The sequence below is a fragment of the Haplochromis burtoni genome, unplaced genomic scaffold (genome assembly GCF_018398535.1).
Source record: "Haplochromis burtoni strain Fernald_Lab_line unplaced genomic scaffold, NCSU_Asbu1 Contig_335, whole genome shotgun sequence".
Classification (NCBI taxonomy): domain Eukaryota; kingdom Metazoa; phylum Chordata; class Actinopteri; order Cichliformes; family Cichlidae; genus Haplochromis; species Haplochromis burtoni.
The window spans coordinates 78,212-98,525 of NW_024582696.1; the positions used below are offsets into that span (position 1 = coordinate 78,212).

General features: G+C 41.8%; 2 protein-coding genes across 2 annotated transcripts; both read left to right on the forward strand.

Moving 5' to 3' along the window:
• Positions 1-5,938: 5,938 nt before the first annotated feature.
• On the forward strand, positions 5,939-11,239 carry gipc1 (GIPC PDZ domain containing family, member 1). The gene is made up of 7 exons (XM_005942278.3): positions 5,939-6,156; positions 7,756-8,324; positions 8,423-8,608; positions 8,773-8,953; positions 9,644-9,756; positions 9,838-9,919; positions 10,008-11,239. Exons 2-7 carry the CDS (start codon positions 8,025-8,027, stop codon positions 10,157-10,159), a joined length of 1,014 nt encoding a protein of 337 aa, XP_005942340.1. The 5' UTR covers positions 5,939-6,156; positions 7,756-8,024; the 3' UTR covers positions 10,160-11,239.
• Positions 11,240-11,821: 582 nt separating this feature from the next.
• On the forward strand, positions 11,822-17,027 carry trim35-12 (tripartite motif containing 35-12). Its single transcript, XM_005942277.2, has 6 exons — positions 11,822-13,577; positions 13,984-14,079; positions 15,002-15,232; positions 15,314-15,336; positions 15,433-15,551; positions 15,715-17,027. The coding sequence occupies exons 1-6, from the start codon at positions 13,038-13,040 to the stop codon at positions 16,272-16,274; spliced, it is 1,569 nt and encodes a 522-aa protein (XP_005942339.1). The 5' UTR covers positions 11,822-13,037; the 3' UTR covers positions 16,275-17,027.
• The last annotated feature ends 3,287 nt before the right edge of the window (positions 17,028-20,314 follow it).

Genomic DNA, 20,314 nt, shown 5'->3' on the forward strand with positions numbered 1-20,314 from the left:
TATATATATCACTTATATATATATATATATATAAGTGAGACTTAACATTCATGTGGATGTTATTACATGTAACACTCACTTAAAGCCCCTATCATGCAGGCCTAGAGGCCAGTTAGTGACCCGCCAACAACCAAAGGTCGCTAGGGAAAAATGTGCATTCCCAGTCTGGTTAGTGAGTGGTTGCTGGGTGAAGTTGGTTGCAAAGAGATATCACCTGCAGATTTCCATGATCACCCAAAGGGATTTGATGCTGACTTGTCTGCAAACACTTGCCAGCTGCTTGTTGAGCAGAATGGAAATGGAGTAAAAGTTGCACCTATTGAAACATAATAGATTTGTAGTAAAACACGGGTTTTGCTTTGGAGGTGAGTGCACTCCATTTTTGGTTTGCGTTGCAAGTTTCACTACTGCTCCATGGTTAGATAGCGAATGCTTGCAGACAAATTAGAGTCTTGTGTACAAGCAATGGGCGAAAGCAGAAATCTGAGCGTTGACAAGGAGGATTTTGTGCAGCACCTTAATTGTAGGTTATTTCACCTAGCGACAGTCTGCACAAGCAGTCGGGGATGACTGGGACTCAGCGGCCAGTCCCTCGGTCATTACCATTGCTGAAGCCCAAGCTCAACCACTTGTGGCCAGTCTTCTTCCCAAGGTGTCACATCGGCCTCGAAACCCTTTAGGTTTCAGTTGATCTTTGGAACGTGGCAGAGGCCTCACTACATAGAGGGTATCTGACAGGTCAAAGGGGAGGTACCTGTGCACCTGATTGGTGTAAGTACATACACTATGCTAGGGGTATATTTAAAGAGAAAATGATGGGGTCATTGTTTATTAACTTTCCAGCAGGGCATTTAATAAAATTAGTCACCAACGTACCATGAAGACTTGACAGGTCTCCACACTACACTGTGCTCATCTGTAATGCTGCTCTGTTTCATGTGCTGCAGATTATTGTAAAAATGGAGTGAGACTATAAATGATCCCTGTTTAGTATCAGAAAGCATTATATCCCAATGCTAATATATCTGGAGATGGGCCAATTAACTTATGCTACTACTAATAATAAGATGCACCTTGATGGACCTCCAGTATTTTCCAGATTTTTAATGGAGGACAACAAAGGCATAGGGAGTTTTCTTTTCTGCAGTTGTAAAGATGGCACATGTTTACTTTTCCAAACTCTTGTTTAACCAGAAGTACACACAAATTCTTGCTCATGTAAAATATTTGTTGGAGAAAAAAATGTGCCAAACATTTGTCCCTATCTTATTGTAATATATGTGTGTAAGTATGTGTCTTAAAATTTGCTGAGGACATGTGTGTATCCTGTCACATGACTGAAAATGATCAAAACCTGACTGCATTCATACCCTGTTAAAATGCACAGAGAAATTGATATTTTATACAGAAGTCATGTATTTGTGATGGTTTAATTCATCCTTTTTGTTCTTCTAATGGTGTCTGTCTGATTGCAGATTGAATCAAAAGCCAGTGTGTTTATAATTTCTTTTATCCAACCTGTAAAAATGATATGAAATGTGCTGCCGTTATATTTCACATGACGATGTGAAAAAGAAATTTAACCTCCAGCTTTAAAGGCCTGCAACCTTTGATCATTCTGTCTTATATCACGAGTCTATTGTGCCAGACAGCTTTCACTCTAGCGTGTACAGAATCGGGTGTTGTGTAGTTTCACAGTTGGGTGACGATCCTGAAGACACAGTTGAAGTCTTTGTGATGATGATGGAAGCTGGTGAATATTAGTAATTTTAGTATCAATGTGACTGTCAGAGAAAAATAAGTAAACCTCATGATAGTCAGGAATTGCCGCTTCGTCCTGCTTCTGCACATGGTGTAACGTGAATGTAGAGATGTGTAATCTCTCTTATTTCTCTCTATTTTATTATTTTTTTACAGAATGAATGATTTCTTTTTTTCTTTTTAAAGGAAAACAGATCCTTTTTTTTGTTTACCTCGTTTATGTTTTGAAATTTCTCAGGTTGGGATTCAGAAGCCTTTGATTTTTAACAACAAAAGTTTTATGAATTGATAATAGGAAATATGGAAATTTCTACTTGGCCTTTCCTATGCTGTGATGATTAGCATTTCCACAATAAAGAAACTGGCAAACCAAACTGGCCAATACTGCCTCACTTACTGTCCAATGTTTTAATTATATAGCTGAATTGTAACAACAGTTTCCCTTAAAATCTTTTCTCAGGTTTCACTGTATCCAGCACGTTATCTAGCAAGCCTCATACATTTTGGTTTAGAGGGACTATGCTTAAATTTAGGGCTTAATTTATTTCAAGTTAACGACCAAATAATATTTCAGAAAAATGCCCAACAATCAAATGACCCCTTCCAACCCCCTTAAAGAACCATGTGGTGACAGTAGAAAGGAAAAACTTGCTTTTAACAGGAAGAAACCTCTGGCAGACACAGGATCTTGGAGGGGCAACAATCTGCTGAAGCCGGCTGTGAGGGGAAAGAGAAAAGAAAAGAGGCAATCGCAGAGATGAGGAGAAAACAAACTATCTCAGAGAAAAGATAAAATCACATGGTGGCAAAAAAAAATGCTCATTGCATCATAGGAAGTTCCTCGGCAGCCTGAGTTTATGGCAGCATATCTAAGAGATGGTTATGATGGGGTCTAGTTATTCAAGACTCGTGTGTGTGTGCAAGAAGAAATATTTTAGTTTAAATTCTAGAACTAACAAAGTGTCAGTGAAGAGAAGCCAATACGGGAGAAAGGCGGTCTGTGTTCTAGTCCCTTTTGCTACTCCCACTTCAGTGTTTTGGATCAACTGGTTCTCCAGAGATCTTTCAGAGCAACCTGACAATAATGATTAACAATGGTCCAGTCTAAGCATAACACATGCATGAACTAGTTTGTCAGCATGTCAGACATACTTCAAAAATGACTACCAGATTCTTCAAAGTGTTGCTGGAGGCTAACTTAACCCTCTACTGCATAGCGTTGCCCTGAGGCAACAAACCACATTTTCATGCCTTACACTGGCCCCTCAAACCCCCCCCCCACACCCCCTTTTTTTTCAAATAATGCTACCAGGCACATCTCTTCCCAATAAAATGATGAGTTGAAGGTGGTGTGACTTTCATTTGTGTGGGGGGGGGGGACCCCTTTCTGCAAGCTGCACTACATGAGAGACATCTCCATTGGGAGGCAAGATAAAGATCACTATTTTACATGTTTATGGTGAAATAAATGTATATTAAAAAAATACTTGTATGTGCATGAATATGTTAAGAAGCATATTTGATTGTTTTTTCTACTTTTTAAAATGTATTTATACAGTAAAACTGTTAATTTTCATTCGTTGCCTCAAGGCAACACTGCGCAGTTAGCCCAGTTTTTTTTCAGGCAATATAATGCATTTGCATATGTGTGTAGAGATGTGTTTGTGTGCATTTATATGATCATAGTCAATGTTTTTTACTTTACAATCTGCTCATAATTACAGGACATGGATGTAAATACCTTATATGGAAGGAAACCAAGGGAATGTGCACTTTTTGTCCTCAGAAAGTGAGGACAGTGAGCTTTCAGGGAGTGACAGTGAAGTAGAGGAGTGGATCCCTGAATGAGGTTTGAAGGACACTTAGGAGCTCAGGGGTCAGTTGGTAAAGTAACTGTGTCTGTGTGTGTGTGTTAGTGCCCACATAGCAAGCAGGTCTGGCCAGGATCTGGTATCAAGTCTGCACTGCTGGCTGACTTCTGGCATGATAAGACGTATGTCATCCAGATATGGGCCAGGCCTGGCATAGATGGCACTGTCTATGTGATGGCATGCCATATCTGGCTTGATTGTGGCTTGGTTTATGTGGCCCAGGCCTACAGAAAACAGGTCTGGCCCAGATCTGGCATCAAGCTGGCACTTCTGACTGACTGGTGTTTTGGCAGAGTGTATGTCAACCAGATGTGTGCCAGGTCTGGCAATGACGCCACCGTTTATGCGATGGCATGTCATATCTCAGGTGGTAGAGCAGGTTACAAACTGATCAGAAGGTTAGTGGCTCGATCCCTGGCTCCTCCAGTCTGCATGTCAAGAATGTGAATGTGTATGAATGTAGTTAGGAAGCACTCAGTTAAGCGAAAGTGGGTGAATGTGGCATGTTGTATAGAGCACTTTGAGTAATCTGGGAGAGTAGTAAAGTGCTATATAAAAATCAGTCCATTCACTGTCTGAACAGAGTTTCGGCATGTTACTTTTGCACTGTTTTGCATGTTCTGGCACATGTTGTTATTGCATGGCTTGATTAAGGTACACATTAGGCTGACATCTGGGGCCAGAGCTCAAACTGTTCTGGGCCAGCACAGGGCCAGCAGTGTGTCTACAACTGGCCCGTGGCTGCACACCACCTACAGATGGCCCACATACCGCAATGAATGACAGCCCCTTGGTGGCCCAGACCAGGTTTGTCAAATTTTATGATTGATATATTATTAGGGACCCTAAAGCTCCCCCAAAATAGGGAGAAATATTTTATTCCCCAAAAATTAAAAAGTCATGCAGGGATAATGTCATCCAGAGTACATAGCTGGCTAGACACCAGGTTTCTGAGGTTTTGTCACAATTAAGAAGTAGAAAATTGGAGGTCAGGAATGCCTATAGTATAACGAACCAAGTTGTCTAATCTGGTTTCATAAATAAATACAGCAAGGTACTATTTGCATAGCAATGGAAATGCATGCAGTGTTTTCTAAAGATGTTACCCAGGGAAAACATGTATGAGGTAGGTAAAAGGTATTGGTCGCAGCACAGAGCCCTGTGGAACTCTATGTGACGAAGAATCCCTGTTTACATGGACAAAGTGTGGTAATTGGTATTGAAGTACAGAGACAGATACACTGTCAGAAACTATAAGAATATTAGTGACCCACACTAGTGTTACTTTTGTGCTATGATAAACTCTTCAAATGGACTATTTTACATTTTTTTAAAAGGTCTTGATGCATGCTCAATCATCCAGGTAAGTAAATCCCAAAAGATTGATTCTATTCATCTGGAAGTAGCGTTTTCAGTAGAAGAACAGAATCAACTTTTTGGGATTTTTAATAAGTTTCTGTATTAGTCTTATTTGAATTGTTCAAAGAAACCATGTAATTATTCCCATTGTATTAAAGTGTCCTTGTCTCTTTGTTATTTACTGTGTAAAAATGAACAGAATTCAGATTAGATATCATCTAGATATCTTCTATTCAGATAAAAAAAAAATAGCAATTTCGTGGTTAAAACTGTGCGGTGTTGGTTTTATTTTGAAGACCGCAAGCGGAAATACGTCTGTCTGCCTCGATAGTCGGAAATATCATATGTACGAATAAAAAAAAAAAACGGTGTCACTTTCAAGGACACCATAAGCAGCCAGTTAATACATTCAAGCTGTTAAAGAAAAGGTTTCTACAGGGCTTGTTTTGTTCGCCTGTAAAGAACACATCGAGGAACTAGACATAAAAACGTCAGCGTCAGAAACACTAAATGCTTCCGGCAAGAACCTTCAAAATTAAAGTTTTATAATTGACAGCTGTCGTAAATGATTTTGGCCTCCAGGGGGAGGTGTATGCTCACAGCTATCAGCGCTCATAAGCGAAATAGCAACAATATCAAACGTTTAAGTAGACAACGGCATCCAAACGTTTCGTAAAAACTAAAGAAACGCTTCATAATATTCATACATTCACAGTACACATTTATATATAATTTAATGACAGTAATGATGTAACTTCGACTCAAAGATCCTGTAAAAATGTCAAAATAGCAGACTTCTAATAGACGTGTGATTTTTTACTACATTTTAACCAAACATTGCTTTACACTCATGTCGTTCTTATTCTTCTTGATTAAACTTTAAAATCTGGACTATGAAGCAGTCGCTCTGGGGAAAGTTGGTGTTTACGAGAAACCTTGAATGCGTCACTGTTCCACCCCTGTTGGGCTGGCACTAAGCTAACTCTACAGCAGCATACCGACACACATACACACAGATACACTGTACCCTTAAACCTTAATAGGCCAATTTAGCCTGTTCGTTACGCAGAAGTAAGAAATATTAAACACTGTCTGTATAGCTGTAACGTCATTTGCGAGGGCACCGTTAGCAGGCTAACGATAGTTGGCTGAAACTCGTGCTCCGGTAAGAATGACTCGCCTTCCATGTTTACTGCGATCTTGATTCAGCTAGCTAGATAGCTAATCAATCTTGAGAAAGAGTAACGGTGTAACTCACTAACATGGGGGATTGCCAGTCAAAGATTCAGCTGCATGTTTCATGAGCTGTCTGATAACTGTCTGATAACTGATTAAGTGGCCACTGGAGTATTAACTGTTATTCGTTATTTGTGTTGCTACAAGTGGAAGATGTTTGACTGCGTCTTGGAGCTAGCAGCTAACGTTAGCGTTTTCTAATGTAATGAATGTTCAAGCTATAATGTGTAGAGAGTGTTCAGAAGAAGCGATTTATACAGCTTATACAGTACTGTGCAAAGGTCTCAAGCCAACCCTCGTTTCTTTATATTTTGTTTGGGAAATTGAGAAGGGGTGCAGTGATTTATTGAAACATGTGCAAACACCCATTGAAATACAGTATGTAAGGCAAAACGGAATTTGTATAATTAGCTTGAATGTCTGTATTTTGTATGACTACGTTTATTCTTCAACACAGCCTAAACTTTCTTAGGCAAGTGTGGCTTTCATGTAATTTTCATTAAGTAGTCTGTGGGAATAGTTCTCCAGGCTCTTTCGATGTTGGCTGTCAAGATGATCCCTGCTTCAATAATCTTAAAGTTTGAGGTCTGGGGAGGCCAGGCCATGACTGATAGTGTTCCTCTGCTTTTGCTGTGTTTTTGGGATCAATGTCATGCTGAAATATGAAAGCAGTTAGACACTCCAGACTGTATTGCAATTTTCTGATTGTAATTTTCTGGATTCAGAATTCCATCCGCTTTGCCAAGATCAGCAGTTTGCAGCCCTAAACTCCCGTAGACATTCACTGTTGTACCTCTCTCCTGGCCACCTCCATACTTATCGATGATGATTTGAACGAAAAATGTCAAATATGCCATTGAATTTCAGTCCAGACTTTTCTCTCTGTTTCCATTCATTAAGAATGGCTTCTTGACAGCCACTGTTCCACTGAGACTATTTCTGATGAGGCTTCATTGAGCAGTAGATGGCTCGATTGAAGCTTCAGCATGTCTTTAGGTCCCATTTCAGGTATTTGCTGGATTTTTTATTTTTTCCTATTTTCTAAGGACATGACAAGTATTTGGCGTGTAGCTCCTTGAGAATCACCTTGTTTGTGCAAGGATACTATTTTATAACTGTCAGACTATGTTATCTTCTTTATAGATGTATCTAAAGAAATGGGAACAAATTGTGTTTTTTGTGACAGGCTGCTGCAGTGTTTAACAAAGTGCCTCAAGACCGTTTTAAACAGATTCTTTGCTAAAGTTCTGTGCCTTTTTTATCCTTGAAATGATTCACAAGTTATTGTTAATTGGGTAAGAAATAAACAAACAAAACAAAGCCCCCTGAAAATAGTCAGAACCAAGGACTTGACTGTAAATTACAGAAAAAAAAACAGCCAATGTGCAAGATTACAAGAAATTTTGGCTCCCTGGATACAAAAAATAAAGAACTAAGTTGTGACTCTAGACTTTTGCATGCCACTGCGTATGTACAATCCATGGTACATGTATAAAGATGAAAGAGTTTTTTGTCTCTTGTTTTACAGCTGAAAATCTTCCACTGGAGGCTGCTGGACTTGACAGATCCAGCTATGTGAGCTGCTCTGATGTGTGGATTCCTAAATCCATACAGTGCGTGGTTGAGACGGCTCTCAAGCTGGTCTAGAGGACAACACTATTACTGTGACATACATATCCAGCAGACCTGCAGCTGATTTAGCTGAGCAGGTGTATGTTGGTCAAAGTTGTAGCATAACTCCCCAGAGCTGCCTCCATCCTCCCTTCCTCTCCCCCTGCAACCCCTCATAGGACTACTATGCCACTGGGATTGGGAAGAAGGAAGAAGGCGTCCCCGCTGGTCGAGAACGAGGAAGCGGAGCCTATCCGCGCGGGTCTCAATGTGCCAGGTATGGAAGGCATCGATGGTGGGGTCGTCGGGCTGGGAGAAGGCGCCACCTCTGAAGGCCTGCCACCGCCACCTAACAGCATGCGGCCTCGCCTCATCTTCCACACCCAGCTCGCTCACGGCAGCCCCACAGGCCGCATCGAGGGCTTCAGTAACGTGCGGGAGCTTTACGCCAAGATTGGCGAGGCTTTTGGGATACCACCGTCAGAGGTAAGCCTTCCTGCAGACATTAATGGATTTGAGGATTTATAGATTTGCTCCAGATATGCTCGTGGCAGAATTTACCTGATGTTTGTCTTCCTTCACAGGTTATGTTTTGCACTCTGAACACTCACAAGGTGGACATGGATAAACTATTGGGAGGTCAGATCGGGCTAGAGGACTTTATTTTTGCCCACATTAAAGGCCAGAGAAAGGAGATAGAGGTGTTCAAAGGGGAGGACGCGCTGGGGTTGACGATCACTGATAATGGAGCCGGCTACGCTTTCATCAAGGTGAGGAATGTTTAAGTGATGGAGAAAGTGTTTTTTTTATTGACTCAAGCACCCCCGGGTAAAGGCGTGACCCCGGAATGAAAGTGAATCAATTACTTGCTGTAGGGAGAAAGCGATGAGCTTAATAGTGAATTGGATTTATTTATTTTTTGATGGTTTTTCAGAGGATCCGTGAGGGCAGCATCATCCACCAGATCCAGGTCATCAACGTGGGGGATATGATAGAGTCGATTAATGGCCACCGCCTTATTGGCTGTCGACACTACGAAGTGGCCAAGATGCTGAAGGAGCTTCCCAAAGGAAAGGAGTTCACCATCAAGCTGGTGGAGCCTCTTAAAGCCTTTGGTAGGTGCTGGAAGAAGATGCTTGAAAACCTAGTTTGAAGGGACCTGTTAGGGCTTTCCTTTTTTCCTATCATTTATAGATATATAGTTTTATATGGTGGGAATTTGGATAAAAATGTTTTTAAAAAATTACATTAGCATATTTCCCCCCCAAAAAACAGTCTGGTTTCGGCCTGCTCTTAACACATTGAGGGATTTTTGTACGCTTAGATCTGTAGGATGTCACTGAGGAAGAGACATCCTTTACATATGAGGGGTAGCCAATCAGAAGAAAGCTGGCTTAAAGCGAGGGGGAGGGCAGGTCAAACAGCTAGTTCTAGACAAAGGATTGAAGTTTTTGGCTGAGGCAAGGCCTAATATGAGGTAAATAAAGGTTATTTTGAACAGTGACTTGACACTTCTAATATAGAGCAACCCCACAGGGTGTACTGGTTTGTTTTTGTGCCAGGATTCTAGGTCTTGGACCCACCTTTTCACTTGCTCTCTTACAAATATATATTTCATCGTGCTAATAACATCCTTATTAGTACATCAGATGTCCTAAACAGAAACCTAGAGTGGTAAACGAACTACGTTTTCAGTTTTCCAGCTCAGGGAGTAATAAGTAGAGAGTAATAAAGAGGATGAAGACTGCCGCAGCAGAGGGAGAAATCTTTAATTATTTCTGAAAAGGTTTAATTCTGTTTTGTAGACATGATTAGCCAGAGATCTGGTGGGTCTAGGTCAGCTTCAGGGGTTCAGTTGGGGACCGGCAGAGGAACCCTTCGTCTTCGCTCTAAAGGGCCTGCCACTGTGGAGGAGCTGGTGAGCATGCCTGCAAGACCTGTGAACTAATAACTGGTGGTTGTACTGTTTAAATAAAATGTCCCATTGCTGTTCTTCTAGCCCTCTGCATTTGAGGAAAAGGCCATCGAGAAAGTGGATGACCTGCTCGAGAGTTATATGGGCATCAGAGACAGCGAGCTGGGTGAGTGTGAGTCCCTGATGGCTCTGTGAGTGTCTCACTTAGCGTGATGTGAGATAAAAAGATCTTATGTTTTTTTTCTTCCCCTCAGCGGCTACCATGGTGGAGCTGGGAAAAGACAAAAAGAACCCGGATGAGTTTGCAGAGGCTTTAGATGAAACCCTGGGAGACTTTGCCTTCCCCGATGAGTTTGTTTTCGATGTGTGGGGCGCCATCGGAGACGCTAAGGTCGGGCGGGTTTAACGACAGAACCGAAGCAGAACGACCTGCTTTGCGTGTGTGCTTGTTACACCCACAACATTGAGCACTACTAGAAAACCACAACACTACCGTCATGAGTTTGTTTTTATTCCACTGCGCACTCTTTCTATTTTTTTCAGTTTGTACTGTTTATTTTTGTTTGTTTTTGGGAGACTCATCCTTAAAAATGAGGATAATCCAGTAAACGGGAGAGGAAGGTGACTATGATGACTTCCAAAGTGCTTTTATTTGTCTTCCAGCTGTTCCCAGAAAATACGAGCACGCCAACGAGCATTTCCTTCGACTGCGTCACATGAACCTGCATGTCATTGTTGTAGTTGCTGGCAGTGGACCAAACACAGGGCAGGTTTCTAAAATGGGAGAAATGGCGAAACAGTGGCTGACACAGAGGAGATTGATATGGATCTTTTTTTTTTTTGGATTGTTGCACTGTGTTGCACGCGCTGTAAACAAACTACGGAAGTAAGCATGGATTGCACTGTACCTGGTGAGCGACTCTGTTATTGCACAAGCATGGGTCTCCCTGAAGTACAGTGTCGTCCTGAAACACTAAATGTTACTGTGATGGATCAGTTTTACAAGCATGTGCTGTTACATTTCTCTCCTCATAATGAATTCTGCTGGTTTTCCTTTTTATTTTTCTTTCTTTTCTTTTTAAGTAAAGGTAAAAGGAGTGTTCTCGGAGAGAATAGTAAATTGTAGCTCCTGACTAAAAAGACCAGAGGTGTTTGTTTACCGTTAACACACTCCGTGATGTAATGAAGTTAACCGTGCAGACTGTCTTTCACACATTTGACAGTGTTTGAGAAAATCAGTGTTCATTTACTTTCATTGAAGTATGTGCTAGGAGAAAGAGAAGAACGGCGGTCTCCAGCTTGTGGATCGTGTTGACTTGTTATTTTTTTATAGCCGGTGTGTTTTTTATATGAGGTGATGTGATGTCTATTTTAAAACAAGGTTTGCATAACTGACGAATAATGAAAACTTGTGTTGCAGTTTATTATGGAGAGCAGTATTACAGAAGAAGAAAGAAGTGATGAGTTGGAGTAGTTGTGTTTAAAATAGATCTGCCTTCATTTCTTCTTATTTCTTACATTTTATATACTTTGTTAGAAGTCTGCGTTCTGGTGCGTGCGATTGAAAAATGAGAACACTTGAAGCAGAATGGGACCAAATGAGTTTCATCTCCTGCAGTCGTTTGTTCACTGAAAGGAAAAAAATACAGCGGCAATGTTGCGCCAACTACTTGGTTTAGGTAAACACACGTCTTAAAGAACTCTGGGTGTTTAGCCTTTTCTGTATATCCAAATGTATGAAGCTATTTTGTAGTTTTGTTTGATTCTTTCAGAGTTCATGGATACCTAAATGGGTTATGATGCTAGAATACTGTAAAACTAAGGAGAATACATTATTTTGATGGCTTTGTATTACACCGGTGTCAGTGTCCAAATATAATGCAATAACATCCACACAGCAGCTGTCCTTCTGTTTCTTCTTTCATCAACTTAGCACAACAAACTGCCCCGTGGCGTCTGGTCTGAAAAATCTTGATTTGGATGAGTTTATTCAACACTTTGAGCCACTATTGTGAAACAAAGAGACAAAACTGCAACAAACCCGTAGTCTTTTCCAAGATTCTGAGAAACCGTGCCCGAGAGCACTTTCTGTGTTTGTGTTTCTTCTCACTCCTGTGTCTTCTTGAAATATAAATGACGTTTAACTAGACAGTGAACTAGGTGTCAGCAGGTAATAAGATCTCTCTGGGTCAACATGATAGTGCTGGTCAAGCTCAGCGAGGTCACTCACAGGCCTCAATGGAGGGAGGTGACAAACTGAAGAGCCGCCGATGTTCCTGCCACTTTATAAAGGGGCTTTTTCAGCATTTCTTTAATAGGATTTTCAGATGAGTTACTGCAGTTCAAACATTGCAGACAGGCCAAGTCTCACTAAAAAGTGCAAAGAAAGTCTATGAAACCAAACGTCAAATATAATTGCAATTAACAATGAATATTTTGTTAAACGTGACACTAAATTTGAAGCATGAAGATGAGACAATGACAGTACAAATGAGGAAAAAAACATTGTATTTAATGAAATGAGTAACAATAAGAGTGTGTGTGTGCGCGCTGCACATGCAAGGATGTGCTCTGTAACTATGAATGTCAGACATGGAGATGAATGAGGCTCTATTCAGTCTAGAAAATGATATTACTGAGAGGAGATATAGATGGAGAGATGTCATAAATAACTAAATAAGAATGACTAATAATAACAAAGATAATGATAATAAGGACAGTAATAGTAAATACGGGTAAACACATAAATAAAAGGAACAGAGAAATAGGGTTATGCATAATAATTGAGTAAAAACTATATCTGTAATTGGCTTGGATTTGGCCTTCCTCGCCACATCACCTGCTCCAGAGGGTCCCAAGAATGACAATAATAGCAAAATTACTTGTTTTGCCATTATTATACTTCAAGCTTATTTTTATTCAAGGTTTGTGAGTACACAATGTCTTTGTTCTAGTTTGAACAACAGACCTTTTACCAGGTAAGTGTTACCTTACCTGGTAAAAGCTTAAAGTTTAACTTTGGTTCACTATTACGACCTTTTTTCTACATAGAAGAATTTTCAATAGGCTGGACTGTGTCCAGTTTCCTAAGCTTCCCTGAGGCTAACAAATGAGGGGTGGTGACATGTCCTGTATTTACTACAAGCGAGGTAAACAAGTTCTTCAAGTCCCTGTTGCTCTATAACCTTGGTTGCTCATAAACTGTGTCCAGACTGCTCTCTGGACTCCCTGCAGGGTACTTACAGACAGCAGCTCCCCCTCCCACACACCCTACATCAAGAACCATGGCGTTGCGCCCACGCGCTTCCTCCCAGCCTTTAAAGCTTACCTTCTTTCAGAGTTCTAAGCTAAATTCGTTCCTGCGACCTCGAGCTGTTTCGTCACAGTCAGGCTCCATGCTGGAAGATGAGCTCTCCTGTCCTATATGCTGTGAAATCTTCAAGGACCCGGTAGTGCTCAAGTGCAGCCACAGTTTCTGTCGGGCCTGTCTTCAGCAGTTCTGGAACAAGAAGAAGGCCAGGCGTGAATGTCCTGTCTGCAGGAGGAAGTGCTCGCTGACTGAGCCCACAGTCAGCTTGGCTCTGAAGAATGTGGCCGAAACCTTCCTGAAGGAGCACGGGTGCAGGGGAGCCACAGCGGGAACTGGGGCTGGTGATACAGGGAAACAAGCAGTGACAGTAGATTTTAAGTGCAGTACACATGAGGAAGTTCTCAAACTCTTCTGTCTGGATGATTTTGAAGTCCTGTGCTGTGTGTGTCACACCTCCAAGAAGCACCTCGGACATCGAGTGTGTCCCATAGAAGAAGGTGCTCAGGATCTTAAGGTATTGTACTTTTGTTCCCTTTCCTGTTACCCACATCCAGCTTTAGCAGATGTCTACTTCGCACAGATCCTTGTTATGCTGGAAGGAGTTAAAAGGGAGTTCTTCCTTCCTGCTATCACCAAGCGCTTGCTTATAGAAGTTCACATAATAATTGGAGCTCTCTTTCGTATAGTGTGCGGTTTTCACCTTATGAAATAAACACCTGCTATTCTTAATTGGAGCTACATAAATACAGTTGAACTATTTGCCATTTAAGCAAACTACCTTTGACCTTTTAGTCCTCCTTTGAAAATGTCACTTTACTGCTTTCAAATTGAAGAAGGTGATACTTTTGCAAACTGAGAAAACTGTTAACATTGTTCAATGTACAATAAGATAAATATGACTCTTTATCCTCGCTCTTCAGGCAGAGCTGAAAAATGAGCTGATTCCTCTGAAGAAAAACCTGCGTTGCCTCTATGAAGCCAAGCAGGAGTGTGATGACACAACTGTGCACATCAAGGTATCAATAAACACTCAGATACCACGAAACACTAGAGGACATTGAAGTTGACGTAACAGTGACTGAAGTTGAGCAGTGCAATGTTAAGTGTGTAAATATGTCAGCTAATGTCTCAGAGGAGGTGAAATATACTTCTCAAAAAAGTTAATGTCTAACATCAAATCAGATAAACTTCCAGGATACTGATCTGGTCAGTTAAGTATCAGAGAGGGTTGATGGTCAGTTTCAGTTGCCTTGGTGTTAATTAGATTAACAACAGGTACTCTAGATGGGCAACAGTGAGGCAACCATCCAAAAACATGGTTTTAAAAGTGGAGGCCACTGACATTTGTTCCATTCTTTTCTGGTTTTTAATAGTTTTGCATTTGTCTAGGGTCAGTGTCACTACTTGTAGCTTGAGGCAATACCCGGATTGTACAGATTGCACAGGTAGTCCGGATCCTCCAGGATGGTACATCAATGTGCCATTTTCAGGTTTGCTGTCTCTCCCGGCGCAGTCTCAGTAGCGTGAAGGAGATTCCAGGAGAGAGGACGTTATTCTAGGAGAGGTGGACAGAGCCGTAGAAAGTCCTTAACCTGTCAGCAGGACCGCTATTTGCTCGTTTGAGCAAAGAGGAACAGGATGAGCACTGCCAGAGTCCTACGAAATAACCTCCAGCAGCCCACTGGTGTGAATGTCATGATGAAACAATCATGTTTAGGGAGTGGCACCATTGGCTAGGCAGTGGCAACACGAAGGAACTGATACCACTGACTGACCCTCACTCTCGCCTAACATAAATCCAACAGAACACTTCTGGGACATTGTGTTTTGGTATGAGCTGGTGGGTTGCACCTCAAGTCCCTTTTGAGGAAGTATGGATAAAGAAAGAAAATTAGACTAGAAATGAATTTTTACATTGATCCATATTCCCATGTGTAGAACCAGACTCAGGCCACAGAAAAGCAGATAAAAGAGGAGTTTGAGGAGCTGCGGGAGTTTCTCCGGAGGGAGGAGGAGGAACGGCTGGCCACTCTGCAGAAAGACGATAAGGAGAAGAAAGAGCTAGTGAAGAAGAAGTCTGACAGCATCGCCAGAGATATCCTCACCTTCTCCCATGCTGTCATTGCCATTGAGAACGAGATTGCATCCAATGATGTTAATTTCCTTCAGGTGAGCAGATTTTAACGGTTTTCCGCATCACATCCATGCCACGAAACACACTGCTTATAACTCTTTCTTTCCTTATTTCAGAATTATACAAACACAAAGAAAAGGTAGGAGGTTTAAAAAAGTATTTGGCAGCGTCATGCCAGCTTCAACGCTAGTGATTCAGCACTACTTTCTTTTTGTGTTTCTTTTACCTCTCACAGAGCACAGATCCCACCCAAGAATCCAGAAAAAGTCTCAAGTGCTCTTATAAATGTGGCCAAGCATGTCAGTTCCCTCAAGTACCATGTGTGGGAGAAAATGGTGGATCTGGTTCAGTACAGTAAGAACTCACGTGACTCTGTGACACATTCTTGTATACATCACCAAGGAAGATATTTTTTTTTTTTTTTTTTTTTTTTTTTAGAGATCTTTGCATTTAAACAGTTCAACGTATCTCGAATTTCTTTCTTCTTCTTAATCACTGACTATGTGTAATTTTTTAGCACCCATCACCTTGGATCCTAACACTGCCTACTCCTGGTTATCCCTCACCTCGGATTTGACCAGTGTGGCCAACAGCGGATCCCTGCAGCAACTCCCGGACAATCCTGAACGGTTTGGTCATTTTGTGTTTGTTCTGGGCTCAGAGGGTTTTACATCAGGCCGTCACGCCTGGGAGGTAGAGGTGGGCGACAAAGTGGAGTGGATGCTCGGGGTGGTCAAAGAGTCCATTGACAGGAAGGGCCGCATCTCGGGCTGTCCCGAGGGCGGCTTTTGGATGGTCTCATACTTTGAGGGGGAGTACTCAGCCATGACGAGGCCCAGCACCCCGCTGCATCTGGAGGGGAAGCTAACTCGAGTAAGGGTGCAGCTGGACTACGACTCTGGAGAGGTCATCTTCTCCAACCCTGTCAATATGACACCCATCTACACTTTCAATGACTTCTTCACTCAGAAGTTGTACCCCTTCTTCTGCCCTGGTGCTAACATCAACGGAAACAACCCCAAACCTCTTAAAATCTGCCCCGCCAAGGTGGCTGTGTGGAACAGCGCGACGTGGTGATTAGTGAGGACCTTAGAAAGGACATCAGTAGAATTGAAATTCATTATATGACCCAAGTGTGAATCAAATGATTAAGCAAATTATGTCAGTGCATGATTGTTGGTAAAATGAGCACGACACAAGCTGAGTGATGACAGCAGTAATTGGTTTATTTCACTTGGGTTCATTTAGTGATTGACTGCAGGTTACGAAGCCAAAAGAGGCTCTTTAGAGTGAACAAGGGGACGCAGTTGCAATAATTATGCAGCAAGGCTCCATTATACTTCTCAGCCAGGCAGGCTGTCACACTAAGCATCTCCTGCCTACTGTCATGAACATCAATATCCCCCTAGTGGTTCCTCACACTGGAACACAATTATTTTCACTTCTAGTTCAAAAAAACACAAACAACCTCATGCGAGTGTCACAGATGATTTGAGTTCTGCTTTTTCCTGCCCGGGTCAAATGTGACACAGATCTGTCATTCACTGCCGGTATAATCATTAGAACACACACTTTCACTCATCTGACCTGGACTTTTTTCATTCGTGATCATTCTGAATTTAATGGCTTTGCAACAACTGTTTTATAAAATATTATACAGTTTTAGTTTATCTAAGTGTGTCTTTAAGTCTTTAAGTTTTGTACAGTGACTCCTGCAACAGCTTGTTTTCCATGCAATGATGACGCATACACGCAACCATTGTTTGTATAAATGCTGAACATAATTGCTTGGTAATTGTCCTTAATTAATAAAATGATCATATTCTGAGACCACTCTTGTCCCTCTACATTATTTTATTGTGTCCTTTATACAAGATGTAACTGGAAACTTGATCTCCTCTTCTCCACACATGGAACTGCCAGGTTGCGACACTGAAAAGGCTGTTTTGTCCTCTCCTGTCGGAGAGGAGAAGGCTGGTACAAAAATGTCAGTGCAGAGGTTACATGTTAGTAAGATCAAGCTTTTGGGTGGCAGATCACTTACCTTTATGCTGCAAAAAGAAATGGTAGGGATGATGATGCATGCGATTTTAGATCTTCTTCTAAAGGGGAAATGCAATCTAATGATGAGGACCAGAAGGAGCAAGAGTTAAAGTCTGCTTTTTCTAATTTAAAAAATACAAGACAGCTTTAGATATAGTATTTTATCCTCCTCAGTCCTTATTTTGATGCTCAACATTATTGTGGACTTTAGTCTGCATGTTCTCTAGCCTGCCACCCTGCAGGGGGCCTTTGGTCAGAACCCCTGCTTTGTTAATCAGCAGGTTGAGACCCACTGTATTCACCAGGGAGACCTCCTGCTGGGTGTACTGTTTTATGCAACAAAGGTCAGTGGCGTCTGACAGAGAAAGAAAGAAAGTGGAGCATCAGGGGCGGTCAATAGTGAACAGTCAGATAAATATCAGAACAGTGGGCTAGTGGTGGAGGCGGGGCCTGTTTGTTCCCTGGTATGTACAGACTATAACAGGAGAACACCCAATGATCAGGCATAACATGACCACTAAAATGTAGCGTGAATAACACTCAGTATTTGTTCATCATGGCGGGATTTATTAGGGAGCAAATGAACTTTGTTCTCAAAATTGATGTGTCACAAGCAGGGACAATGGGCTGTTTGTCAGAGCATCTTCAAACCTGAAGCTCCTGTGGGGTGTTCCCAGTCCACAGAGGTGAGTATCTATCAAAAGTGGTCCAAGGAAGGGACAATGGTGAGCCAGGGTTCACTGATAAACAAGGAGATTGACGGCTGACCCATTTGGTCCAATTCTAGAGATAAGCTAACGTAACAAATTTCTGTAAAAGTTAATGGTGGTTCTGGAGATGTCAGAATACATAGTGTATCGTAGTTTGTCGTGTATAGGGCTACATAGCACACACCAGTGTCCGTGTAGCCCGTGCTGACCCGTCCCAAAAATGGGCACAACTGGACCATAAAAAGGAGCACAATAATGACTTTGAGAAGCTGACTTCAATTCAATTCAATTCAATTTTATTTATATAGCGCCAAATCACAACAAAGGTCGCCTCAAGGCGCTTCATACATACAGAGAAAAACCCAACAATCATATGACCCCCTATGAGCAAGCACTTTGGCGACAGTGGGAAGGAAAAACTCCCTTTTAACAGGAAGAAACCTCCGGCAGAACCAGGCTCAGGGAGGGGCGGGGCCATCTGCTGCGACCGGTTGGGGTGAGAGAAGGAAGACAGGATAAAAGACATGCTGTGGAAGAGAGACAGAGGTTAATAACAGATATGATTCAATGCAGAGAGGTCTGTTAACACATAGTGAGTGAGAAAGGTGACTGGAAAGGAAAAACTCAATGCATCATGGGAATCCCCCGGCAGCCTACGTGTATTGCAGCATAACTAAGGGAGGATTCAGGGTCACCTGGTCCAGCCCTAACTATATGCTTTAGCAAAAAGGAAAGTTTTAAGCCTAATCTTAAAAGTAGAGATAGTGTCTTTCTCGAATCCAAACTGGAAGCTGGTTCCACAGAAGAGGGGCCTGAAAACTGAAGGCTCTCCCTCCCATTCTACTTTTAAATACTCTAGGAACAACAAGTAAGCCTGCAGAGTGAGAGCGAAGTGCTCTAATAGGGTGGCATCCAAATTCCCCAGATCTAAATCCAAGTGAGCATCTGTGGAATGTAGTGTGTAAACAAGTCTGATCCATGGAAGGCCATTTGCTGCCGGTAGCACTGGAACATTCAAGGTGGATGGAATAATGAAAGAGGAGGACTACCTCAAAATTCTTCGACGTCACCTCAAACCAACAGCTAGGTTGTTGACATGTAAACACATTTGGGTGTCTCAGAAGAACATTGATGCTATTCACATCAAAACTGGTTTTGAAGGCTTCTGGACTACATCCCACAGTGGAAAAAAACAGTTCAAAGAAACCATTAAAAAACAAAAATATCAAGATATTCATGTATGTAAACTTCTGAACACAGATGCTGTAGTGCCCTCACTCAGTTGGACAACAGGATGCTTCTTTTGTCACCGTTTCCTGTGTCTGTAAATACATAGAAAGAAATTTAAACAATCACAAGATGCAATCCATCAGTTATACTATTTTTTTGTCTTAGCTGCATTTTTGCTCCATCTCCTGTGACATCATTTTAAACACATTTTCTATTACAGTTAGGGAGCAGTTTACTGCGACTCCTATAAAGTGGCACAAAGGTTTAGGGCTGTTACTTCAGCTGTGGATTCATCTGACTTCCTGCGACAGTTTTCTCACTGGGTGGGGGTCCTCTGTTGTCTCCAGTGTTAAGCATGCTGACTGGCTGAAGCTCCATTTCCTCTGCCTCAGTTTGCACAGTTTAAGCTTTCTCATTCAGCCTCAGCTGACTGTTTAGTCTTTAGCCTGGACACACCCATGTTTGTTCTGTCGCTATGCCTGCATAATATCCATTCAATATGACAAGTAAAGCATGTGCACAGGGGCCCTATTTTGAGGCTTTTCCAAGATAAAATAAACTTAAGAGCAAGAAAAGACACATATAATGGCAAATAAAAGAACCCAGACATGATGATGGTGATAACGTGTAAAACATGCTGGATGAGGAGGAGGATGAGGAGGAGTGTGATTCGTGTTAGTCTTTTTTTCCAAAGCCCAACAAGAACAACATGTGCAAAGCAATGAAAACAAAGGGCTTCGTGGTTATGAGAAGAAAGGAACTCACCCAGTGAGATGACCGTTGGTTAAAAACACACTGTCCACATTAACTTAACTAACAGCACAGACACGAGGGGCCGTGGTAGACTTATGTAAGCCATATGGGTGCGCAGACCAACTGCTAAAACACATGCAGCAGTATTATGCAGTTGTACGTGAGCTCGGTGACATTACAGTAGATGATTTAGGGCCATTTAGTGTGACTCATGCACAGTGTTGATGTAGCACAGCAAAAATAGCTTCTGAATGTGAGCTCAGTAAACCACACAAAAGACTGTCAGACAATTAAACGATTCATTTAGATAAGAAAATAATGTGAAAGCACTGATGTCAAGTAGTTTTCATCAACTGTGTTAAGCCCTTAGATTCCGTGTCT

Excerpts from the sequence above, each read along its gene's own strand:
- gipc1 (XM_005942278.3), top strand. The coding sequence starts at position 8,025 with ATGCCACTGGGATTGGGAAGAAGGAAGAAGGCGTCCCCGCTGGTCGAG. Across the intron at positions 8,325-8,422 it reads TTGGGATACCACCGTCAGAG|GTTATGTTTTGCACTCTGAA; the intron begins GTAAGCCTTCCT and ends CTTCCTTCACAG. Across the intron at positions 8,609-8,772 it reads CCGGCTACGCTTTCATCAAG|AGGATCCGTGAGGGCAGCAT; the intron begins GTGAGGAATGTT and ends ATGGTTTTTCAG.
- trim35-12 (XM_005942277.2), top strand. The coding sequence starts at position 13,038 with ATGGCGTTGCGCCCACGCGCTTCCTCCCAGCCTTTAAAGCTTACCTTC. Across the intron at positions 15,233-15,313 it reads ATGATGTTAATTTCCTTCAG|AATTATACAAACACAAAGAA; the intron begins GTGAGCAGATTT and ends TCCTTATTTCAG. Across the intron at positions 15,552-15,714 it reads GGTGGATCTGGTTCAGTACA|CACCCATCACCTTGGATCCT; the intron begins GTAAGAACTCAC and ends GTAATTTTTTAG.